At 42.6% G+C, this 25,668-nt stretch overlaps 2 protein-coding genes across 5 annotated transcripts; one reads left to right on the top strand and one right to left on the bottom strand.

The window, feature by feature from the left end:
* Positions 1–1,097: 1,097 nt before the first annotated feature.
* aldh16a1 (aldehyde dehydrogenase 16 family, member A1) lies at positions 1,098–10,542 on the bottom strand. Of its 2 annotated transcripts, none has more exons than XM_089018462.1 (17): positions 10,302–10,542; positions 9,364–9,463; positions 8,370–8,496; positions 8,071–8,228; positions 7,869–7,946; positions 7,312–7,499; positions 6,760–6,918; positions 6,532–6,690; positions 5,736–5,889; positions 5,507–5,582; positions 5,224–5,329; positions 4,391–4,515; positions 4,100–4,270; positions 2,651–2,855; positions 1,872–2,057; positions 1,443–1,568; positions 1,098–1,332 (listed from the first exon to the last, which is right to left on the bottom strand). In XM_089018462.1, the coding sequence occupies exons 1-17, from the start codon at positions 10,389–10,391 to the stop codon at positions 1,159–1,161; spliced, it is 2,382 nt and encodes a 793-aa protein (XP_088874588.1). In that variant the 5' UTR covers positions 10,392–10,542; the 3' UTR covers positions 1,098–1,158. The 2 variants fall into 2 exon arrangements, with proteins under 2 accessions (XP_088874588.1, XP_088874587.1); XM_089018461.1 differs by having other exon boundaries at positions 6,532–6,693.
* Positions 10,543–10,885: 343 nt separating this feature from the next.
* On the top strand, positions 10,886–25,451 carry LOC148885076 (histone acetyltransferase KAT7-like). Of its 3 annotated transcripts, none has more exons than XM_089019065.1 (15): positions 10,886–11,117; positions 12,162–12,306; positions 13,337–13,519; positions 15,664–15,933; positions 16,596–16,678; positions 17,928–18,014; positions 19,383–19,487; positions 19,554–19,646; positions 20,312–20,503; positions 20,634–20,723; positions 21,308–21,448; positions 21,590–21,683; positions 22,348–22,494; positions 22,888–22,994; positions 23,305–25,450. In XM_089019065.1, exons 1-15 carry the CDS (start codon positions 11,103–11,105, stop codon positions 23,401–23,403), a joined length of 1,851 nt encoding a protein of 616 aa, XP_088875191.1. In that variant the 5' UTR covers positions 10,886–11,102; the 3' UTR covers positions 23,404–25,450. The 3 variants fall into 3 exon arrangements, with proteins under 3 accessions (XP_088875191.1, XP_088875190.1, XP_088875192.1); XM_089019064.1 differs by lacking the exon at positions 10,886–11,117 and adding an exon at positions 12,005–12,079 and having other exon boundaries at positions 23,305–25,451; XM_089019066.1 differs by lacking the exon at positions 10,886–11,117 and adding an exon at positions 12,005–12,079 and having other exon boundaries at positions 19,554–19,625; positions 23,305–25,451.
* The last annotated feature ends 217 nt before the right edge of the window (positions 25,452–25,668 follow it).

The following is a 25,668-nucleotide window of genomic DNA, read 5'->3' on the forward strand; positions in this document are numbered from 1 at the left end:
CAAAATGAATACTACTACTACTACTAATAATAATAATAATAATAATAATGATGTCAACTGTAATTTATACTAAGAAAAAATCATCCAAAGTTCGTTACCAAAATGAATACTACTACTACTACTACTACGAATAATAATAATAATAATACATTTCACTTTCAAAACTCTCAAGGACACTTTAGTCATAGGATATGTGTTGATTGTATTTATTTCCAAATTTTGTTGAATCAACATATCATCGGTGTAAACAATGCTGTCAGCATGACCGGCAGAGGCTAAATTTCTTGCCAATTTGATAGTCGTATGCTACATACAGAATTATATTAAGTGATTCAAATTTTAATACAGCAACCAAAAACTAAAAAAAAAGATCTTTTTAGGAACCTTGTGAAGAAATGTGCATTGTGAAAAATGTACACAATTAAAGTGTTTCACGATTAGCATAACTAAAAAAAACAGCCAAACTCGAAGCCTCATAATTGCTGAGTCACGGCGACTCAGCAAGCAAGGACACATCACCCCCCACGTTATTTTGTGTCCCTGTTGTATGTGTGAGAGTTAAACAAACATCGGTGACTCATTTGTTAAAAGTGTTGTGTCAAGTCTGAATTTTGCTGTGTCACTGTCATGATTCAGCATTTTGAAACGGAAATGAGACCTTCCTGTTTTGCAACCAGTGGGAGGGATCACGTGAGCACCACATGCCTGAAATGTCAGAAATGACCTCAACTACACTCGAAGAGGCCGACTAAAAAGGAAAAAAAGCAACTACGTATTGCATAAGCTATCAATCATTTTATTGTAATAATAATAATACATTTCATTTCTAAGCACCTTTCCAGAGGTAGAGAGGTAGCCAGCTGGCTAATAGATAGCCAGCCAGATAGCAAGCTCGATAGCTAGATAGTGCAAATGGTGAGTCGGGCATTTTGTATGACGAGTTCATGTAGATAGCGAGATACATAGCTAGATAGACAGATAGATAGCTCGATAGATAGCTGGACAGTTAGATAGCTTTATAGCTAGCTACTTAGATAGCTAAAAAGCTAGATAGTGAGATAGATAGCAAGACAAATAGCTAGATAGCTTTTAATGAGTTGTTTGGTCACATTCAATTTTTTATTAGTCATTTGGTCATCTTGATGTTTTTTTTTTGTTTTACGCCGTCGGGATCCATACGCTCTTCCACTGGACAGCGTTTCTCCAAAACTCCTCCAAAACGGAGGGGCTGGTCCAGTCTCGGCCGATGGGCTTCTTGTCCTTGTCCGTCTGGCAGAACAGGCGCAAAGTTTTGAGCGGACTGGTGCAGGTGTGCTGGAGGTACTGGCAACCCTGCGGCGAGAGAAGAACGTGAGCGGTCACGTGAGCGCTCGACGCTTTATTGCTGGGTGTCACGTGGAGAAGAAGCACCCAAGTGTTTTCAGGCCTTCAGCGGTGCTCACCTGCCAGTGGCCCCAGTACCAGATGGCCTTGATGACACTGTGATTCGCCAAAGCCTTTGTTAGCGGGTCTCGCCTTCCGGTTATGATGTTCACCAAGCCCGCCGGCAGATCTGAAGACAGGAGTACCTGGAGGAAACCAGAGTACAGTGATACCTCAGCTTACAAACTTAATCGGTTCCCAGAAAGTGTGTGTACGGTGATAACAGGTCCCATAATAGCAAAAGTAGTCCACTTGATAACAAACCACGTCTGCACTCAAAACTAGTCCGCCATCCACCGTGACGCAGTTTTCGCAAATTTAATGTTCGTAAGGCAAAACGTTTGTGAGCTAAAGCGTTCATAAGCTGAGGTAGAAAAGCCACATGGGCGCGAGGGAGACGGTGCAATCTCCACATTTGGAACTGCACAAGAAGGGTTTGTGTGGCTGACCTGAATGATCGCCAAAGTTGGCAGCGGAGACTCCGGACTGGGTACCATGACGATGGCGTTGCCGGCGGCGAGGGCGGCCCCAAGAATCGTGACAGTGGAGAGAAGGAGATGCCGGTCAGGAAGCACCACACCCACCACTCCAAGTGCTTCGGGGATGGAGAGGCCCGTGCCAGCCTGCGGGACGGGCTGAACGACATCCAACATTGCGGATTTTTAGGGGTCAGATGATTAAAATCAGCGTATTGTAAAAAGTAGGAACTTGTATAGCAAGGGTGTCCAAGTCATTTTTTGCCACGGCCCACCTTGTGGTTCCGGTTTCCTCTGAGCGCCGTTATGAATTTGGGGAAGCCATTAGAATGTTTCATTCCCTCAACATATTAGCGAACAACAAATTCGCTGCAATTCCCCGAATTTGGTCGGGTTTTGTTTTTTTCTTATGAAGGGTGCCGATAAAGCGCTGGTCAGACCTCTGGCAATTTTTTTTAAATTAAAATTAAAATTAAAAAAATATATATATATTATTTATTATTTATCATCACTATCACTATTATTATTTATTATTATTATTATTATTCAAATGTGAAATCAAGAATTATGCCTATTATTGTGGTTTACATGCGACAATTTGACATTTTGGTTCGGACTCTAGCACGCAAGCATCATGCCACTTGACGTGCTTGATTTGCTTTGACGGACCGAATCAAATGATGCGGCGGACCAGATTTGGCCCCCGGGCCTCGCCTTTGACACCCACGTTATTCTAGCATGAAACGCTTCACCAGAGTTCCGCCGCGAATCTTGTCACAGTGGGCGGCCCACTCGCAGAGCCTGGCGATACTGAGCTCCACCTCGGCGTTGGCCTCCTCCACGGCGACGCCGGTTTGAGCACAGATGGACGCTGCCAGCTCTTGCTTTTGTCCTTCAAGGCCATTGGCCAGAGAAAGAATGGACTGGCCGCGCGCAGGTGCGCTCTTTTTCATCCACCTAAAGGAAAAAAAAAAAAAATATATAATCAGATGCGACCGAAATAACAAAGCCATGGGACGGCATGTTTGTGATCCTCACGTCAAGTTAGACATTAACAGCTTATCAAGCCAAAAGTTACAACATGTGCTTACATTGAGCGTCATCACGCGGAGCTTTGCTCTTTGAGCCTTGACAGAGGAACATATTGCAAATGTCCCCATTGTGGGACGACTGATTCTGATACAGTGATATCTCAAGCTTACGAAACTTAATTGGGTCCCGGAAAGTGTGTTTGAGGTGAAAGGTGCGTATCCCAAACATTAATTTCCCATAGGAAACCATTAAAATGACAATAATCCGTTCCCAGGTCCCCATAAAACATCATTTTCTACAAAATAAGCCTTAAAACTACACAAAATATGCCGTATTTATGTATAATAAATGCGCTATTGTATTGTAATGAAAGAAATAAACTGTACTGTATAATAACGTCGTTTTATTGGCCTTTGTGACGGTCGTTGATGTAGTTGCCTCTTGACAATATCCGAGTGAAGTAGCCGTGCTTTCTCGGCGATAATACCCTCACTCACACTGTCCCCTGCTAGCTGCTTTATTTGTCTTGCAGTGGAGAAATTTACATTTCACAGCATTAACGTTATGAAAGGAAGAGGAAAGGAAAGAAAGAAGTAGAAAAACAAAATACAGGAGCTACTGAAAAGGCAGCCCCCTCGCGGCGCCACCTTGAAGTAAAACAAAAATCCAAATCAAGTTTTTCAACCTCTTCTTAATAGCTTCCTTGTTCTTAAGGATGGTAGCAATGGTCGACTTAGCGTACTGGTACTGGGACGCTACAAACGCACACCTCGTTGGTGTTTTTCGATGATCTCCTTCGTAATTTTTGTCGTGTCCTCTGCGGCTTAACACGAGCCTGTGGTGGGATCTTTTTTGCGCCCATAATAGCAAAAGTACTCCACTTGATAACAAACCATGTCTGTACTCAAAGAAATGGGGGCGGGGGCGAAAGAAATCCAAGATGGCGCCCGAGTAGGTAGCCGTCAGCAAGTGCTCTCACTTGCTTGTTTTGTTGTTTTTCTGTATGCCAGCACTGTTTTTGATTATGGGAGCAATGTCAATGCCACTTGACTGTTGAAAATGTCTCCACTGTGTTTGGCTCATCTAATCTAATGTAATATTTGGCAGTTTGCCCTTTGACCTTTCCAAACGGAGAAGCAGTTGGTTTGCTGTTGCTTTCATTATCTCACCCCGGCTGAACTTTGATAGCGGCCTCCACAGCATTCCGGACGTCTTTCGGGCCTCCATCGGGACAATATCCCAACACGCCGTCGCCCCCTCGTGGACGCACCACAACATTGGCGCCCGACTCTGATTTACATGCCTTGCCAGCAACAAAGTGAGCGTAAAACTTGGTGGTACTGATGAGGAAAAAAGGGGAGGAGCTAGTAAATCAATCATGTGCAAAAGAACGTGACATTTGGTTCATGATACCGCGTTGCGAAAAAATAATAATAATAATAATAATAAAACACACACACCCGGCAGTCTTATCCGGAATGACAACCGGGGGCGGGTCAGTTCCAAATTTGGCGTAGTCCAAGGTTACAGGGATCCAATGAGGAAGAACTGGCGAGGAAGATGGTCGCAGAAACTGATACAGACCCTGAAAAAGACAACAAAGATTTTTTGGGGCTTAAAGGACAACCGACGCCTCCGGACAAGTTGTGTCCATACTTTGTAAAATGAATGACTTCTACTGAGCGTATTTGACAAAGATTCCACGGCATATTTGACGTTTTGAGACTCGCGCTGACTATTCAGGAAGTCTTGTTTTTGACGTGATGTCACAGAGGGAACGCCCCTGACCGAGAAAGCGACACACAATGCATTTTGGGTATTTTGTTTGGTCTGAAAGCTTCGTGTAGATCCGTGTTGATGGCGAAATTAGAAGGACAAAAACAGAAATAACGCGATGGTGAATCATTGCGTGTTGCACCAAGACTACTATTTGATACTAGTTGACACAAATTCAGACAAATCAGCCAATGGAGCTTAGGGGCCATTTTGTGCATTTTCTGGGAGTCCTGACGGCTCAAATTGATACGGAAGGACTTCTTTCATCGATTGCAAACATGTCTGCTTTCCTCTTCAAAACTATTTGAATCATATTCATAACTGAATGAGTAACAAGAAAGCATCTTCTCCCAATCTGAAGCCATTGTTTTGATACTAGAGCAAGGCAAGACGTCTTGGCGTGACATCACGAACAAGAGGGCGGGACCTTCTGAAACTTGCCATCTCCGGATTCATTTTGAAGTCCTTTTTATTGGTGTTTTGCATTTGACTAAAAATATGGAGGAATGTAACGAACCTCTTGGCCCCCGTCGGTGCACGTGCCGCTGTCTTTGTGTCCAGAAATGGGAAGACAAGGATCACACAGAGGGTGTGAATTCACCCACACGGAGCCCACAGACAGACTGAAGAAAGCCAGGGGGCGGGGGAGGGGTTAGGCAGAAACGGTAATTATATTAGTAGTATTAACCTTTATTCGTGTCACGGTTGAGTTAAATCGAATGTACAAAGCGTCTGTGTGGTTGTCGCGGCAACACTAAAACAAGAAGGAAAAGTGTAGCGAGCGGTGTGGAAGTGTTTGCCTTTTAGATGTCTCCAGAGCCAGAGTGAGGTCTTCGGTCCAGATACAAGCCGCTTGGCCGTGTGGACTGTGATTCCCTGTGGAGAACAGAAAAGCTTGAGGGGGGTGGGGGGTAGCAGAAACTTTGATAGCTAATAGAAAATAGATAGCACGCCAGCCAGATTGCTATATAGCCAACAGCCAGCTAGCGAGATAGCGAGCCAGTCGGATGGCAAAAAAGGCATCTTTACCAAGTGTCACTGCCTCGGTGTTACTTCGGAAGGTCAGAAGAGGAAGCAGCGGTCCAGGAGAGGGCGTGACCACACATGGCGAGGAAGGGGCGGCGCCGCACAGCACCGTCGGGGGATATTGTGTACTGGACGGGAAAGCGCACGACTGCACTAACTGAGGAGGGGGAAAAAAGTCCAAGTCAAGGCCCGGGGGCCAAATCAGGCCCGCCACATCATTTTTTTTCGGCCCTCCAAAGCAAATTAAATTTGTGAAATTTCCATGATGCTTGCTAAAGTGCCAACCAAAATGTCAAATTGTCCCGTGTAAATTACAATAACTGTCGTTATTTTTGATAACTATGACGTAACGCGGCAAAAAAATGACTTGAACACGCCTGCCTTACTTAATTCAACTCACCATACGATATACAGGTAACATCTGACTTACGACCCGCTCGACTTACGACCGCGACCTATAGATTCCAATTTCTAAAAAATTAAATTCTACGCCTGGCACCGCCACGCGCTAGCAGGCCGGCAATGTGTACGACAATTTTGGCCAGCCAGCTAGCATCTCACTCTCGCACAGCAATCAACCGTGTGATGGCACCAGAGTTTGCGAGTCATTTAGCCTCCGAGTCTCTTTTCAACATTTTGAATGGATTTCGACTTACAACCATTTTGACTTACGACCGTTTGGTCGGACTTAAGGGCTGGTCGTAAATCAGATGTTACCTGTATAATGAATTAGTCTACGATTCAGATATTTTAGGCTAGCAGAGAAGGCCTTGCAGGCCCGCTACTGGCGCCGACTCACCGTTGCCCCCTTCTTTTGAGCTTCCTGCAACGCAGCGTCCACGAGCGCCCTGTCGCCATCGCCGGAAAGCGTTACGCATTTCAAGCCGGCCATGCGCAACTTCAGACGGGCCGTCACGCTCGCTACGACGCTTTCCTGCACGCACAACAACCAGTGCGCCTGCAAGAAGGAAGTCACAAAGACGGTTAGCAAAAAGTGGCAAACACGGACGACGGCCACTTAGCTGACTTCTTTGTTCTTCTTGAAGGCCGTCTCCAACACATCATCCACTGCGCTGTTGATGTCGGCCGATTCAAAAATGATGATGGGGCACGTGGCGCCGATGTTTGGGGAAACAGAGACGGGAATTCCCATCCCCGCTGTAGCTTGACACAGTTTCACAGCATCCTAAAGCAGAATCCAAAAAATAAAATAAAACAAAATGACACGGCTAGTTAATGTTTCCGCAATGCTTCCGCATTGTTTCCGCAACAAGCCACCAACGACAATCACAAAGGTAAATAAAACAACTTTATTATACAGTGGAGTTTATTTCTTTAATTACAATACCATAGCACATTTGATATACATAAAATAAGGTATAGTTTGTGTAGTTTTAAGGCTTAGAAAATTAAAGTACAAAGGAGAAAATTATGTTTTATGGGGACCTGGGAACTGATTATTCTCATTTTAATGGTTTCCTATGGGAAATGAATGTTTGGGATACACACGTTTCGCCTTACACACTATGTCTGGGAACCAATTAAGTTCGTAAGCCAAGGCATCATTGTATTTGCGCACCTGCTTGTTGCCGCTGTAGGTGACGTAGCGGATGTTGGAATTGTGGGCCACAATGGCGGCTAGCGACGCGTCGGCGCCAGTTAAGACGTTGAGAGCTCCAGCAGGCAAGCCGGCCGCCACAAAAAGCTGAGCCAATAAAAGTGTCGGAGGGGCGGTGCTTTGACCGGGGACCACCACGACGGCGTTGCCTAAGGTACAGGCGGTATTTACCAGTAAGACACAGGTGTCCAAGTCAAGGCCTGGGGGCAAATCTGGCCCGCTACATCATTTTATTCGGCCCGCCAAAGCAAATCAGACTTGCTAAATTCCATGCTCCTATATCAAGCTAGCTAGCTAGCTAGCAAGCGATCGATCAATCAATCGAGCAATCAAGTGATTCAAGTGAATCAAGCGATTGAGCTCACTGCCGAGTGATTGAGCTAGTTAGCGAGCGCTAGAGCTCGCTAGCTTGCGATCAAGCTAGCTAGCGAGCGATCATGCTCATCTATCGAGCTAGCTAGCTAGTAAGTATCATGAAATTGTAATCCGTTTTGTTGTTGTTGAGGTTTTCTTTTTACCCATGGCTAGCGCCGGTAAGACTTTGAGCATCAGGGAGTGGAAAGTGCAGTCGTCAGACACGACGACTAAAACCACACCTGTAAAAGAGGGGGACAAAAATCAAACATTAGTTTTCAATGGATGCTTCGTGTTTGCTTTCAATATTTAGCTTCTAGCATCCGTGCACTGATCCACTGGTGAAAAGGATGTCGGCTCACATACCCAGCGGCGTCCAGTCTGCCGCGAAGGCGTCTCTGAGCTGAGCCCATCCGCCGTAGTACTGCAACAACCGGACGAGGCTGGACGAGGAGCAAGATGCTCCGGATAGGTCGCAGAGCTCGGTCACGCACTGGCCATGTTGGCCGAGATTGGTCGCCAACCTGAGGACAGGTAACAACGTACCAAATGATGCACAAAAATGGATCAATCAACATTAGCAGAAATCGTTTTTGTGTGTGTTTGTGGTGCTAAAATAGCTTTCCTTCACCCTGTTTAGGTTCCTCTGTGTGTTTCAGGAGTACCTGAGGAGCACCTTGGACCTCTGGTAGCAGGACAAGCCACTCCAAGCCTCAAAGCCCTTGAGAGCGGCTGATGCACATTGCCAAATATGGTCCTGCGAGGCACACGCCACGTTGCACACGAGACCGCCTAACACGAACGACACCATCGCTTTGGTTGCATCACACACGATCCAAGGTTACATTCAAGGCATATTTAGCCAGCAATTTGCTACAACAGATACGCTGTTACCTCAGCTTACAAACTTTTCGCTTTCCAAACATTAAATTGGCGAGAATATAAACTCGTTTTTGGCAAAGGAACCAAACCACACACAGCACCACGGTGGCTGGCGGACTAGTTTTCCACACCCCCTCAGTTTGAGTGCAGACGTAGTTTGTTATCGTGTGGAGTACTTTTGCTATTATGGGATCGAAAAAGACCCCACCACAGGCTAGCGTTAAGCCAAAGAAGACACAAAAGAAAATGACGGTCGAGCACAAGAAGGAGATCATCAAAAAACACCAACGAGGTGTGCGTTTGTGTGACTTAGCGTCCGAGTAAAAGTATGCTAAATCGACCATTGCTACATGTGGCTAAGGGTGTTTCCGTGTTATCTAAGCAACGTCTCAGGCAATAGAAGAGGTTGGAAAACTTCTGTTGATTTGGATTCATGAAAAGCAGCTAGCAGGGGACCGTGTCAGTGAGGGTAATATTGCCAAAAAAGCACGGAAAATTCACTCGGATAACATCAAGAGGCAACTACATCAACGACCATCATAAAGGTCAATAAAACCACTTTATTATACAGTACAGTTTATTTCGTTAATTACAATACAGTAACACATTTACTATACATAAAATAAGGTATATCTTGTGTAGTTCTAAGGCTTATTTAGTAGAAAATGATGTTTTATGGGGACCTGGGAACGGATTATTCTCATTTTAATGGTTTCTTATGGGAAATACACATTTGGAAGACAAACTTTTCACCTTACACACACTTTGGTGACTCACCTTTCGAGTCCCCCAAGGAGCGAGTCTTCTTGTCGGCGGGTCGGACAAATTTTCCAGCAATAAACAGATCCAAAAAGCAGGAATGACTAACTAGCCACGCCTGCGGAAGCAGAAATAAGATGGTAAGCGAGTGGATAGAAATAAAGATGAACAGAGATGAAAAGGTTTCTTCGGCCGTCATATTACTGGGAGTTTCGGCCCTAAATTTGGATCGTTCGTACAATAGACTGCTTCGGCAACATAGGCTTAGTTATGCTGATGAGGTGATACCCGGGAAAATTGGGCAATCAGGCTAGTTGTCAGTCAGGAAAATAGAAGCAATCAGTGGAGCGGCAGGGATTGGTCCTCTGCTTCCCCCCAACCTGAGAGCAGCGTGTTTGTAATTCTCCCCTACCTCCTCTACCACGGATATCGACCAATCGCGTGCAGCTTTAACTGAAGACAGGGGGCGGGGAATAGAGGACAAAAAAGTCGGCTCCCATTTCCGGCTCATTGTTAGGAACCGGCTCTCTTCGTTCTCATCGGAGAGCCGGCTGGAAGAACCGGCTCGTTCGCGAACGACACATCACTACTGTCAATTGCAATGTGGTTTGTTCGTTTGAAACACGGAAGAGGCGCAATCAGGTGGGCACGCTTGCTCGACCACAACATCTCCAGTTTCGGATTTACGTTGACGTAGTTGGACAATGTCAGCATCCCCGTGACAGTTCATTACAAGGTTATCACAGTCCAGTCGAGTCACATGGATGCCTTGTGAGTTAACGGTGAACGAACTTCACGTGGGTCCAAGAGTCTACCAGAGGCTTGTAATACTTTTGACGAGGACTAAATGTAATAGAAGACACGTGAAATATTGATCTATGTGTTAAATTTAATAACATCGGCAAAAAAACAACCCGTCGTTTTAGCTTTATTTTCTCGAATGGTAACTATTTTACCTGTGCAGTTGCAGTGCTGGAAGTTGTGTTCGGTCCAAACTCCATACTTTGAAAAATATCGTGTACAGTCTTTGTGGTGATGCTGGCCATAATAGTTTCTGCTTAATGTTGCAGAAAATCACCCTAATTCCCGTCAATTCGCTTCTGGGTGTCTTTAAAAAATAAGATCATTAATTGAAAGCACCAACGCTACCCCGAGTGACAATCGAAAGGAGGCCAAACGTCATAGCAAACGTTCAACTTTGCAAACCCGGCGACTTACAACTCGAGGCGAGAAGAGTTCCGGCTTCGACCACCATTTTTCTACGGTATATTTGCTGTATTATTTCCTTTATTTGATATGTTTTGGTGTATCATTTTCTTTAATTTCCTCAAACATATTTTAAAACGCGAGTATTACTGTACAGCTAACATCACTTGAATTATTATAAAACGCAACTGCTTAACAAACTGGAGCAGACAAAAGCCATCCAAGCTGATCGCAAGCATTAAGTCATCCAACTGCCTCAGATAAAACTTTATACGTACATCGAGTTGAACTCTGTGTGTATGATTTTTTTTAATTTGATTATTTTTACAGACCCAATGGACAATTAAAAGCCCTTCTTCTGGTTTCGAGACGGAATGATTTTATCGACGTACCGCGCGTGCGCATTGAGAGGAAAAGCAGAAATGGTAAACGAGACGCTGTTTTCAGCTGATTTGACTCGCCTTGCAAACGGATGGTCGCTTTGCAATCTTACTGGGATTTTGACATAAAATGCACGGATTAGTAAAAAAGGCACGGGCCATTTTGTGAAAATGCCCCGGAGAAAGGTAAGCCATAGCTTTTCGTTGGCGCAAAGAAACGCCTTTCGAACATACTGCAAGCTGGCTCCCATAACGTCATCGATTACGCGATCCAATTTAAAATGCAAACTGAAGATATGTACATTGACCAGTGAAATTAAACCATTATTGTTATTGTTAATTCATTGGAGCTGCTGCAATTTGCTGCTCATCGCCTTAATAAATGTTTATTTCCAGTTTGGTTACATTTGTTTCTGTGTTTCTCGTAAAAATTAATGGCCGCCTTTCGACGTTGATGCTGACATCTGCTGTCGCTAATTCGACAACTTCACGTTTGGTCGGAACAAACAGGCGGATTTTTTTTCTATTGAGGATGCTGCGACCCCTCGCATACCAAAACAACACAGTGATTGGTCAGAATCCCAAATAGCCTTATGCTCATTGGTTAGGCGTTAGGTAGCCCCGCCTCTACCCTCTTCTCATTGGTCATGTTCAAATAGAGTACTGGGCTTATTATGAAGTGTCAAAAAAAGTGTGCGTCAGAAGCGTTTTCGTGTTTGGTGACGTATGCTTGGTTACTAATCATTTTAATCGTTCTTTGAATCAATAAATATCTCAGTAACATAGAGTTAACATGTGACATTATAGTATACTCAATGTAATCTAAGGAGAGGGTAGCAACCTTCTGTGATACATTTCTTGTACATAAGTTAATACATATTGTGTCATGGTGCTCTGTTCATATATCACGTTTATTTGTTTTTTGAGTGTACTTCATACTTCGTCCTCCGATACAGCGTCACCCACTTCACCAGAATTGTCAGTTTTGGCCGCTTGCATTTTTTGATGAATCATGCCTGTTTGAACCAAATGATACATGTTTTTTTAGGATCACTCCGATATTAATGTGAATATTTATTGACAAAATTATCGCGTGGAGAATATGATGCTCCTCCCCAACGATGGGATCTTTGTTGGATTATCCCGTGGTAAAAAGAAAGACTTCTTTTTCTTTGTTTTTGTGGTCACTTTCAGCCGGGACACTCATGACAGTTGTTGTTTTCCGTGCAGAGGAGCGGAGGCAGCAGCTCGGACGGGACGGACGACTCGGATTTCTCTGCCGATCTCGAGCCCGCCGAAGCGCTCGGGAGCAGGCCGCGACGTCATAGCGCACGCCCCACTCGCTCGTCACTACGGCTCACCCGCAACACGACAGGTGGAATGCGCATGCAGGATTTTTTTCTTTCGTTATGTAGCGATGTATCTATTCATGGATTTATTTATTTATTTAGTTAGTTAGTTAGTTACCTATGTATCGATCTAGCTAGCTAGCTAGTAGGTTGGTAGGTATGCATTTATTTATTTACTTAGTTATTTACCTATCGCTCTAGCTAGCTAGGTAGGTAGGTATAATTTTATTTATTTATTTAGTTATTTATTGATTGATTTACCTATCTACTGATCTATCTAGGTAGCTCGCAAGCCAACAAGGTAGGTAGGTATGCATTTATTTATTTATCTTTCTATTTATCAGTTAATTTTTTATTGGTGTAGTTGTTTATTGCTTTATTTGTTTACCTATGTAACTATCTATCCAGCTCGCGAGCAAGCTAGGTGGGTAGGTATGCATATATGTATTATTATTTATGTAGTTATTTATTAATTTATTTACCTATCTACCGATCTATCTATCTAGCTAGCAAGCTAGGTATGTATGTATTTATTTATCTTTCTATTAGTTAATTTGTTTATTTATGTAGTTATTTATTGATTTATTTGTTTACCTACGCATCGATCTATCTAACTCGCTAGCAAGCTAGGTAGGTATGCATATATTTATTTTGTTATTTATGTAGTTATTCATTGATTTATTTATTTATTTACCTATCGATCCATCTAACTTGCTAGCTAGCTAGGTAGGTCGGTGTGTATTTATTTATTGATTTATTTCTTGACCTCTGAATCTATCTAACTAGCTAGGTATGCAAGTATGCATTTGCTTATTTATTTAGTTATTTATTTATTGATTTATTTATTTAGCCATCTAGCTAGCAAGCTAGGTATTTATTTATTTATTTATTTATTTATTTATTTATTTATTTATTTATTTATTTATGCCGTTATTTATTTATTTACCTCTCAATCTAGTGGAGTTTTGGGAGTCAAACGCTGAACATGCTCACGTACGAAAAGGCGGTTTGATCCATGTCAAAGGTCATGACGATTTGTTGTCATTGTTGTTCCAGAAAAGTCCCGCGGCGGCGCCGCACCAAGCATTTCTCCGCCGCCAGTAGAGGTCGCCACGTCCCCGTCTTCCTCCACGCGCAGGAGCACCCGCGGCCAACAGGGGGCGACAAACACCGCGGGCAAAAAATACCCCCTGCGCCAAGGCAGGTTCTCCGGCGGCTCCGATAGGGAAGTTCATCCCGGTGAGCGTCAAAACCAAACCGTCTGCCGTTTCATACACACGACGCCCGCCATTTTGAAAGTGTTCACTTCACTTGTCAATGACGCACTACAAACGTTCGTCTAGTCAATTCGACCGCGGGGCAAAAGGGGGGATGAGGAATACTCGTGTTATTTTTCCAAACAAAACACGTTTGAAAGAGAGAAAGGAGTGTCACGCCAACGGAATGACGCTAATAGAAGTTGGAAATGAGAAGGCACGGCTGAATGGCCACGACGAGTATCATGCGCTACACGGAGCGTAGCATGCTGTGAGTTCAGCTTGTGATCACAGCATGTTCCTGACATTTCAAAAAAGGAAAGAAAAGATAGATAAATATGTCATATTTTGTCCCTTCTTGTTTTGTCCTGTGATGAATGACTCAACTCCAAAACGTCTCTCAAATTCTTTTCAATCTCGGCCACACCCACTGGGCTATTCAAAATATGGCATTGCTCAATCATTCATTCATTCATTCATTCATTCATTCATTCATTCATTTATTTATTTATTTATTTATTTATTTATTCATTCATTTATTTATTCATTTATTTGTGTATTTATTTATTTGCCCCTTTATTTATTTGTTTATTTAGTTATTTATTTGCCCATTTATTCATCCATCTGTCTAGCATTTATTCATTCATTAATCTAATATTTTATTTATTGATTCATCTACCATTGATCTATTATTTATGTATTTATTTGTATATTTATATATTTATTTATTTATCTATCCATTAATCCAGCATTTATTCGTCTATTTTAGTATTTATTTGTGTATTTATTTATCTATTGTTTATTTGCTTGTCTATTAATTTATCTATTATTTATCCAGCATTTATTTATTTATTCATCTATCAGTTTATTTATTCATGTGTTTATTTATTTATTTATTCAGGTATTTATTTATGTATTTTCTTTATTTATTTATCCATTAATCCAGCATTTATTCATCAATCCGTTTATTTATTTATTTGTGTATTTATTTATTTATGTGTTTGTATGTTTATTTATTTGTTTATTTATTTATTAAAATGAACCCCACTAGTGTATGTACAATTTTAAATTTTGGAATAACGATGAGTTTGACCCTGCTTTCTTCTCAGTAAAATAAACTTGACATAGCGTATCTTTTGGCACTGGATATTTTTTGAGCCCCCAAGCCCTCCCAAAAAAATTGATATTGGCTTTTTTTTTTTTTTAATGGGTGACGCCAATGTGACTGGAGAGGCGGGTGAGAAAAAGGGCCACAGTGTGTTCTTTCATTTGCCGGCCAAAGTCTCAGCGCTTCCTCTCGGCGGTGTGAAGTGAAGTGCATCCTTAGGCCCGAGGTGAAAAAAAAGAGAAAATAATGAGAGCTGGAAAATCCGCAATCAAGTTGCGTATCAGTCCAAAAACATGGAAGGCTAACCTTAGCTTAGCTGGTCACCTCCTGCGCTGGACACTGTATCATTCCTGTATAAAAATGTTATTTGAATGTACTTTTATTGGTCTCGCAGTGGAGACATTTACATTTCACAGCAGCAAAGTTATGAAAGGAAGAGGAAAGGAAAGGAAGAAGTAGAAAAACAAAATACAGGAGCTGCTGGAAAGGCAGCTACGCTTGCGCCGCCATCTTGAAGTAAAAACAAAACTAAATAACAAACCTGACAACACAAAGACACAGAGAGTCATTCATTCTTCAGCAATTGCTGTACCCTCTGTGACATGAAGCAGTTCCAAATGAAATAGGAGACGATCAAAGCGTCCTTTTCAGCAGTGGATTAGGGACAAGATAAATGTCGAAAGCAAAGCATGCAGCTGTAACCAGCCAGCTAAATAGCTAGCTAATAGATAGCTAATGGATAGCCAGCTATCGATCCAGCCAGCCAGCTAAATAGCCAAATGCTTAGCTAGATAGCTAATAGATAGCTAATAGATAGCCAGCTATCTATCCAGCCAGTCAGCTAAATAGTCAAATAGCTAGATAGCTAATAGATGCATCCATTGACGAACATAATGTTTTTAAATGTAATTATTTTGCCAATTTGTGACATCTTGGTGCCAAGGAACTATGTTAAGGTGAATTTAGGCGTTCCATTTTGACCAAACTAGTGCTTTGATGTTCTCTCGGGTGTCCATAAGGCTCGAAGCAGGCAGCGGACCGCGACGAGAGCCCTCCCCGCACGCCCACCGGCAACGCCGCATCTTCAGAATCGGACCTTGAGACGCCGAGCCCCGAGACCGACTCGGTCTCCCGCGGCAACGATGTCGAGGAGGATGAGCGATTGGCTAAGGAGCTGTCACTCAAAGAGGTCGCCGCCCACCACCTTTCTCACCGACCCAAACGGCGGCGCTTCCACGAGAGCTACAACTTCAACATGAAGTGTCCCACGCCCGGTTGCAATTCGCTGGGTAAGGCGCCAAACACGCTAATTTCAATGCTATCATTCAACACCAGCACTGGAGAATAAGGATGAGAATGATTTCTCAGCGCCTTTCAAAACTCTCAAGGTCACTTTTTCTGCGGGTGAGTAGCGGCAGCCAGCGTTCACTCAACCCGCAAGTAACTCAAATAGTAGATGGAAAGCTAGCTAGCTAGCTAATAGATAGCCAGCTATCTATCCAGCCAGCCAGATAAATAGCCAAATAGCTAGCTAGCTAATAGATAATTAATCGATAGCCAGCAATCTATCTAGCCAGCCAGCTAAATAGTCAAATAACTAGCTAGTTAGCTAATAGATAATTAATCGATAGCCAGCCAGCTAAATAGTCAAATAACTAGCTAGTTAGCTAATAGATAATTAATAGATCGCCCGATATCTATCTAGCCAGCCAGCTAAATAGCCACATAGCTATCTATGTATCTAATAGATAGCTATTAGATAGCCAGCTATCTATCAAGCCAGCCAGCTAAATAGCCAAACAGCTAGCCGGCTAGAGCAGCTAAAATACGTCCTTCTCCCTCTACCGAAGACAAATTCCTTCTGTGTTCTACTTGGCCAATAAAGATGATTCTGATTCTGAAATAATCAGCGCTGGGTTAGCTTTTGACCAGCTTCTCTCACTTGGTTTAGGTCACCTGACAGGAAGACACGAGAGACATTTCTCCATATCCGGGTGTCCTCTGTATCACAACCTGTCAACTGATGAATGCAAGGTATATTTAAATGTACGCACACGCGTCGCAGATAAGAATTGAAGTTATCATATTTCAAATCTGAGGTCAGACACAGCCTGTTAAACTGTCATCTTCGTGTCAGGAGATCTGGCCTTGGGTGGAATTTAGGACTTTAGGAAGAGCTCATTAGCCAGGTTACAAAGCTATCAGTTCATGGACAGACAACCCATTAAAATGTCTGTTGCTTTATGGATGTTGGTGCTTGCAACGTGGGATGTCCAGTGGCGTAGTATTCAAATCAACAAGACGGTGTTTTACGAATGGAACACTTCAATTTGCATATACAGTCATACCTCGATTTATGGAATTAATTGGTTCCCAGAAAGTGTGTGTAAGGCGAATAGTTTGTCTTCCGACCATTTATTTCCCATTAGAAACCATTAAAAATGAGAATAATCCGTTCCCAGGTCCCCATAAAACATCTTGTTCGACTAAATAAGCCTTAAAGCTACACAAAATATACTGTATCTTATGTATAATATATGTGTGATTGTAATGTAATGGAAGAAATAAACTGTACTGATAATAAAGTGGTTTTATTGACCTTTGTGATGGTCGTTGATGATTGTTGCCTCTTGATGATATCCGAGTGAAGTTGCCGTGCTTTCTTGGCGATAATACCCTCACTCACACTGTCCCCTCCTAGCTGCTTTTCATTAATCCAAATCAACAGAAGTTTTTCAACCTCTTCTATTGCCCCGAGATTGTTGCTTCGACAACACAGAAACACCCTTAGCCACACGTAGCAACTAGCGTACTGGTACCAAGTACCAAGTCACACAAACGCACACCTCGTTTGTGTTTTTTGACGATCTCCTTGCTCGACCGTCATTTTCTTTTGTGTCCTCTTCGACTGAACACTAGCCTGTGGTGGTTTTTTTTTTTGGTCCCATAATAGCAAAAGTACTCCACTCGCTAACGAACCATGTCTGCACCCACACAGAGGGGGGGTTTAAAACTAGTCCGCCAGCCACCATGGCGCTGTGTAGTTTGGTTCATCCGCCAAAATCTTTCTGTGTTGGAACCTCTTTGACAATACCTTAGCAAGTGAGTGTAGCTATAGCGATGCCAAGCTAATGTTGTCACATTTTTCTAACAACTAACAAAGTCGCAGTTTGTTTGTTTTTTTTGTCCCTTCCACCAGACAACACGTCTTGTTGAATTCAAATAAGAAAGCCAGGTTTAGCGCCGCAAGGCTGACTGTCGTCTGCGTTGGTGTTTTTTTCAGGGTAAGGCGCCAACACGCGAAAAACAGCCCGATGAAAGGACGTTGTCTCACCGCCATGATGAGAACAGACATTCTTCCAGAAACCAGGTAAGGAGGCGCTTGAAAATTCTTCTCCTTGCTTTTTATAAAGTGATACCTCGGTTTACGAATCCCTTGGCTTACAAACGTTTCGGTTTACGAACGTTACCTTTATGACGAAATGTACTAATAATAATGAACTATTTTTCGGGATACACACACGGAGCTGCCACAATGAGTGATATGTCGTTCACGAACGAGCCCGTTCTCCTAACAAGAAAATGGTGGCTGACTGTTTTGTCCTCTATTCCCCGCCGCCAGTCTTGGTTTAAAGCCACGTGATAGACAGGCAGACGACAGAGAGCGAGAGTGAGAAAATGGATAGAAAACAGTGAAATTTGGACTCGTTTCAACTTTATTGACAGTTCAAAAGCAGAGTGTAGACTGGAAGGTTAAAACATCCCATCAATCAGGCTCCACAAATAACTCGCACAAGCCATCTGTACACTTGATGCAAAAAGCTATCAACCCAGCTAAACAGAACACAATTGATGAGGAACTAGGTAAAATGATCGCAGAGAAAGCACCTCCAAGGGATCACCAAGGGTGAAAGAAGGCTAGTGTTTAATGCTGATGAAAGCGGCCAATCCATTCCATCAAGCCATCAACGACCATCACAAATGTCAATAAAATGACTTTATTAGACAGTGCAGTGTATTTCTTTCATTGCAATACAATAGCACATTTATTATACATAAAATAAGGTATATTTTGTGTAGTTTTACGGCTTAGAAAATTAGAAAATGATGTTTTATGGGGACCTGGGAACCGATTATTCTCATTTTAATGCTTTCCCATGGGAAATTAATTTTTGGGATACACACTTTTCGTCTTACACACTGTCTGGCAACCAATTAAGTTCGTAAGCAAAGGTATCATTCTACCTTTATTTTTAATAGTCAAAGGAGATTTGCGATATGAGCAAGATATGAAATAATCATCACGCCGCTACAGTGGGATTTAATAACGTCTGGAGATGACACAGAGAGCTGAAGTCATTCCATATTTCCATATTTCAAGAGCAGACATTCATTGTTGTGTCAGGCGCGTCGTAGCGAGCGGAGATAAACGAAAGGAAGTGGTCGGATAGTTCAGAACGTCCAGTAAGAAAAGAAGATGATGATTGTTTTGTTTCTGCCCTTCGCAGGCAACGCTCGTTAGCTTGTTTATGCTAATCAACGGAGGTCAACCGTTTTTGTTTTGTTTTGTTTTGTTTTGTTTACGCACAATCAATGAAAAACACATGTAAGCTTTTCCTTCCTCTGCCGTCGTCACATTTCGCCTTCTGTGGACATTAGATTCAATTAAATTAGATGAGATTAATTTAAAAACAAAAATCACACACACTCAGGATATTATCAATCTAACCGCCATCAGACCCCAACAGACCGTCAGCTGCGCTACAAGGAGAAGGTGACGGACCTGCGAAAGAAGAAGCACGAAAAGGACGAGAACGAGAAGGACGAGAAGGACAAGTTCACGGTTTGTGGAGGAGGACATTTCAAGGTGTTTTTAGCATGCTAACGCTTGCCTCCCTCCACCGCTCAGGATCAGCGTCGCCAACCGCCGCTGGAGAACATCACCAGCGACTACGACCTGGACCTGTTCAGGAAAGCGCAGGCACGTGCCTCGGAGGACCTTGTAAGAGAACGACAACTCATCATCCGCACCCTCGTTTCTTTGCGGTTCCGTGGAGAACCAGGATGAAGTTCACATGATGTTGTTTTGACCCCTTGCTATTAGCAAAGGCGAAAACACACATTCAATATAAACGCGTCCATCGGGTCCTCGGCGGACATTTTCTGCCGTTGTCATCACGATAACAGCCCTCATTAGCATGTCATTTAGATTGCGTCATCAAACCTCTCGCTTTCACAACACGTATGCTCGGTTCTGAAAAAAGCAGACCGAAAGTTGGATTAGATTCGCCCCGACGAGTCTCGCAGTGGACAAATTGACATTCCGCAGCAGTAAAGTGATAAGAGGAAAGGAAAAGAAGAAGTGGAAAAACAAAATACAGGAGCTGCAGTAAAGGCAGCCATTGTTTTGGAGCGTCATTTTTACCGAATTGCAAGAACGGTTCCGCCGACGTCACGAGACGACACCATTTTGTCCGTCTGCCCTTTTTTTCTCGTCTCCATTTCATCGTCATCCATCTTGATTGTTCGCTTGGGTTTTCTCAAAATGGCTGACGACACAAAGACTTCTTTTCTTCTTCCTCCTCTTCGGTCACGGCGACCTATTTAGTCCTTCTTGTCATTTTCTTTTCACCACCCGTCTTGGTTGTCCTTTTTGGGTGATTACAGGAGAAAGTGGGTCTGGCCGCTCAAGTGTCGGAGGGCAGCAACATGATTAAAATGATTGTGTTTGGACGCTACGAATTGGACACGTGGTACCACTCGCCCTACCCGGAGGAATACGCTCGCCTGGGCAGGTTATACATGTGCGAGTTCTGCCTCAAGTACATGAAGAGCCAAACCATCTTGCGCAGACATATGGTACCTACCTAGCTTCCTTTTCATCCAAATCAAATCAAATGTGATTCCCGCTAACGCTAATTGCTAACGTCAAATAGGTCCCAATGACAAAGTTTTCATGATCTGTGATTGTTTCTGCTTTTCGCATTAGGCCAAATGTGTTTGGAAGCATCCCCCGGGGGATGAAATCTACAGAAAAGGCAACATTTCCGTTTTTGAGGTGGACGGCAAGAAGAACAAGGTAGGGAAAAAAAGCCCAACGCAGACCCTCAGACCCGCAACGCTAGCCTTTTTTTAGTTTGTTAGCAGCATATAGTGATACCTCAACTTAAAGTGTGTATAAGGCGAAAAGTTAGTCTGCCAAACATTGATTTCCCATAAGAAACCATTAAAATGAAAATAATCCGTTCCCAGGTCCCCATAAAACATCATTTTCGACTAAATAAGCCTTAAAAGTACACAAAAATTACCTTATTTTAGGTATAATAAATGTGCTATTGGATTGTAATGGAAGAAATAATGTGTATTGTATAATAAAGTGGTTTTATTGACCTTTGTGATGATCTTGATTGACTTTGTGAGCGAAAGCGTTCGTAAGCCGAGGTATCACTGTAATGGGAAATGTTTCCGTTTTCGAAACAAATCGGTTGTCAAACAAATTTCTGGAATGGATTATGGTCCAAATCCGATATTTGAATGCATGTGATGAATGTATCCCAATGTGTTTGATTGTCTTCCAAACATTCTTCCTTGACATGCATTGCAATCATGGATTTTTATTTTATTTTATTCTGAAATCTTTTTTTTTGGGGGGCGTGGGGTCAGATTTTCTGTCAGAACTTGTGCCTGCTAGCCAAACTCTTTCTGGACCACAAGACTTTGTATTACGACGTGGAGCCGTTCCTCTTCTACGTGATGACGGAAATGGACAACACCGGCTGCCACCTGGTTGGCTATTTCTCCAAGGTCCCAAAACCTTTTCCTTTCCTACGTTTGTGTTTTTTTTTTTTTTTTTGGTTGGGGGGGGGGGGGGGGGGGGAGGACAAAAATGACACGTGCTAATCGCACTCTTGCCATATTGAAACCCTCGCGTTTGTGTTTGCGTAGGAAAAAAACTCGTTCCTCAACTACAACGTGTCCTGCATCCTCACCATGCCACAGTTCATGAGGCAAGGCTACGGCAAGATGCTCATCGACTTTAGTAAGTATCATAATAATATTAATAATAATCATACATTTCATTTATAAGCGCCTTTCAAAACTCTCAAGGACACTTTAGTCACAGGATATTTTTTTCTGTGCGTGAGCAGCGGCAGCCACACGTGCCAGCGTTCACTCAACCCGGACGTAACAAAGTAAAAATAAATACATTAATAAATAAATCAATAAATAAATAAATAAATACATAAATAAATGTGAATGAATGAATGAATGAATTTTCTTTACAGATGAAATGGACTTTTTCCAGCATTGGCTTCTCAATCAATAATCAATAATTCAATCAATAATTGTTCATTCTAATTTTTTTTCCAGACAAATGGCCTCCAAAATTCACCGTATTCAATTTTCTGTCCCGTTATGATCTTATTAGCAAGCATTTCAAACAATAAATGTCAAGTAGACTGGTCTAAAAATGCCATTCTATGAGGCCTCTGTTGCTGTAGGTAAAAAAAAAAGGGGGGGGGGGGGTTGTAGGTCAAATCATCTTCCGCTATACAAACGAATGGAAATGCCATTGATTCGTTCCACGGTTCCCAAAAACTGTCATGCATTTTTAAATGGATAAGTGGAAGTTAGCTCTCTTGCTCCGTGTTTGTTTGTTTGTTTGTTTGTTTGTGACATTCTCTTTCTCGTTCTCCTTGAAGGTTACTTGTTGTCAAAAGTAGAAGAGAAAGTGGGCTCGCCGGAACGACCGCTGTCCGATTTGGGCCTCATCAGCTATCGCAGTTATTGGAAGGAGGTGCTGTTACACTACCTGAATAACTTCCAAGGGAAGGAGATCTCCATTAAAGGTCGGAAACGGGTCAAAATACAGTCAAATTTGGGGTTTCCACCATAATCCGTTCCAGAAAACTGACTGTTTGAAAACCAATTTGTTCGCAAACCAAAACCACATTTCCCATTATAATCAATTTCTGCTTTTTTTAAAATGGTGATTGAATAATGCTAACACATCGATTTAAAATCAAACGCTACACGAGGATAATGTCTGATTTTTAATCCGTTCCAGAAACCTGTTCGAAAACCAATTTAATTCAAAGAGTTAATTTCTAAATTATATCTGGAGTTATATGATCTTGAAACGGGGGCAGATGTACAAAATAGCCGTCGATTTTCAACCAAATGTGACTTGAAATGTGAATCTTTCCTTTTTTTTTGGGGGGGGGGGTGGTGGCGGCGTGAAGAGATCAGCCAAGAGACGGCGGTGAACCCGGTGGACATTGTCAGCACGCTGCAGTCCCTCCAGATGCTCAAATACTGGAAGGGGAAACACTTGGTGTTAAAACGACAGGTGGGAACCAACAATCCAACCGTGGCTGCACTTGCTCAAATACCAAGACAAAGACTATCTGTTCGCTAGCTATTAGCTAGCTATTTGCTAAGTATTAGCTATCTATTCACTAGCTATTAGCTATATTCACTAGGTATTAGCTATCTATTCGCTAGCTAGCTAGCTTGCTATCTATTCGCTAGCTAGCTAGCTTTCTATCTATTTGAGTAACTTCCGGTTTGAGCGAACGCTGGCGCGTGTGGCTGCCGCTGCTCACCCACAGAAAAACTTTGCTTCGAAATGAAATGTATGATTCTTCTTATTATCGTAGGACCTTATCGATGAGTGGAAAGCCAAGGAGCGCAAACGCGGCAACGGCAAGACCATCGACCCCGCCGCCTTGAAATGGACACCGCCGAAAGGGACGTAGAGGAGCGTTTGTTTTTTTATTTGCGGTGGGTCACAAACACCCCTCCAGCGACCACACACACGACCACGACATTAGTCACACTTTCCTAAATCGCGTCATTTTTATTTTTGCCTCTTGTACTCAAGCGACTATCACGAAAGTTGCCGTCGGTCCGTTTATCATCTGAAGGTCTCGGTGGCCCCCCATTGGATGATAATGCGGAGAAAATGTCGCATGTTGATGAGCTCTTTTCCAAAACGTTGCCAGTCATTTTGAGATTCCAAGTTGGATTTTTCCAATCCAAGTAATCCCAAACTGAAATTAGCCCAACTGAGTTTTGACTGGAAAATACTTGAAAATATTTGTCCAGAGGTCATTCCTGCATTCTACGAGTCATGTTTAGAAAAACAAGTGTTGAAATTAACCAGATCAATGTTTAAACACACACACACACACACACATACGGTGTATATACAGTGATACCTCGGTTTACGAATGCTTTAGCTAACGAATTTTTCACTTTACGAACATTAAATTCTCAAGAATATAATCTTGGCATACAAACTAGTTTTCAGCGGCCGAACCAAACCACACAGCGCCACGGTGGCTGGCGGACTAGTTTTCCACACCCACTACCTTTGAGCACAGACGTGGTTTGTTATCCAATAAAGTACTTATGCTGTTATGGGACCGAAAAAGACCCCATCACAGGCTAGTGTTAAGCCGAAGACAGACAGAAAAGAAAATGACGGTCGAGCAGAAGGAGGAGATGATGGAAAAACACCAACGAGGTGTGCGTTTGTGTGACTTAGCGTCCCAGTACCAGTACGCTAAGTTGCTACGTGTGGCTAAGGGTGTTTCTGTGTTGTCTAAGCAACGGTCTCAGGCAATAGAAGTAGTTGAAAAACTTCTGTCGATTTGGATTAATCAAAAGCAGCTAGTAGGGGACAGTGTGAGTGAGGGTATTATCGCCGAGAAAGCACGGCAACTTGACTCGGTTATCATCAAGAAGCAACTACATCGACCATCACAAAGGTCAATAAAACGACTTTATTATACCGTACAGTTTATTTATTTAATTGCGATACAATATCACATTTATCATACATAAAATAATGTATATTTTGTGTAGTTTTAAGGCTTATTTAGTAGAAAATTATGTTTTATGGGGACCTGGGAACGGATTATTCTCATTGTAATGGTTTCTTATGGGGAATAAATGTTTGGCAGACGAACCTTTCGCCTTACACCTTCTGGCAACCTATTAAGGTCGTAAACCAAGGTATCACTGTACCAAAAAACGGTTTCCCGACAAAGTTGTCAATATTTAATCATTGTCTACCTCTTGAGTTTCACCACTGTAAAAAAAATGTTGAAATATTCCACATTTTGTTTCATATCTTGTTCATTTTTTGGGGGGCGGGGTTACATTTGTTAAAGGACGTTGTGCTATTTATTGTTATTTTTAAGAATGTGTCGAGTGTAGAATAACAGTGAGAGGATTCTTCCATGCGAATTTGAAATGTTAATGTGAAAATCTGTTGCGATTGGGAATCATCTTTATTGCCAAGTATGTAGAACACGCTGCACTAGTATCATCATAAGAAAAATGGAGGCACTATACACTTCTATTTGGCTTACTATTTAGAAAACTTAATGGCGATGGAGGGAAGAAGCCGTTGGAATGTCTGCTGGATTTGGTAGCACCTGCCTAAGGCGGAGTCGCTGGAAAAGGTGGTGGGCAGGGTGCGAAGGGTCCAGTTCAAGGCGACTGCATAAGGAAAAGTATTACAAAAGAAAGCCATCGCCATTTGTATATTTTTTTTCTACTAACACGACTTTTAAGTAAAACGCTACCACGTCGTACAGGGTATTCAGTATTTGATCTGCAAGTTCACAGTAGAACGGCCATGTTGGATGTGGCAGCTCTGGGCCGACGGCTTCCGAAACGTTTTTTGGGATGTGAATTTCTACAAAATGCACCCAGTGGCAGTGAAAATTAGCTTAGCATCCAACATGCAGCTCGTGTACTTTAGTGTCGGGTCCACCTTCTTATTCCTCTTCAATAAACACCTTGTTGAGGTTTTTCTGTGGGCTGATTTTTGCTTTTTCGTGGCGGCATCCAAACGGCGGAATTGTCAATGCAGGAATTTGATTTTTGAAAATACATGTAACATCCGACTTACGACCGGCTCGACTTTCGACCACCCGTACGTACGACCACGACCTCCAGACCCTATTTTTAAAATTTTAATTTTACGCCTGGCGCCGCAACGCGCTAGCAGG

Source organism: Hippocampus bargibanti, linkage group LG17 (genome assembly GCF_051943395.1).
Source record: "Hippocampus bargibanti isolate YZ-2025 linkage group LG17, ASM5194339v1, whole genome shotgun sequence".
In the NCBI taxonomy this organism is placed as follows: Eukaryota; Metazoa; Chordata; class Actinopteri; order Syngnathiformes; family Syngnathidae; genus Hippocampus; species Hippocampus bargibanti.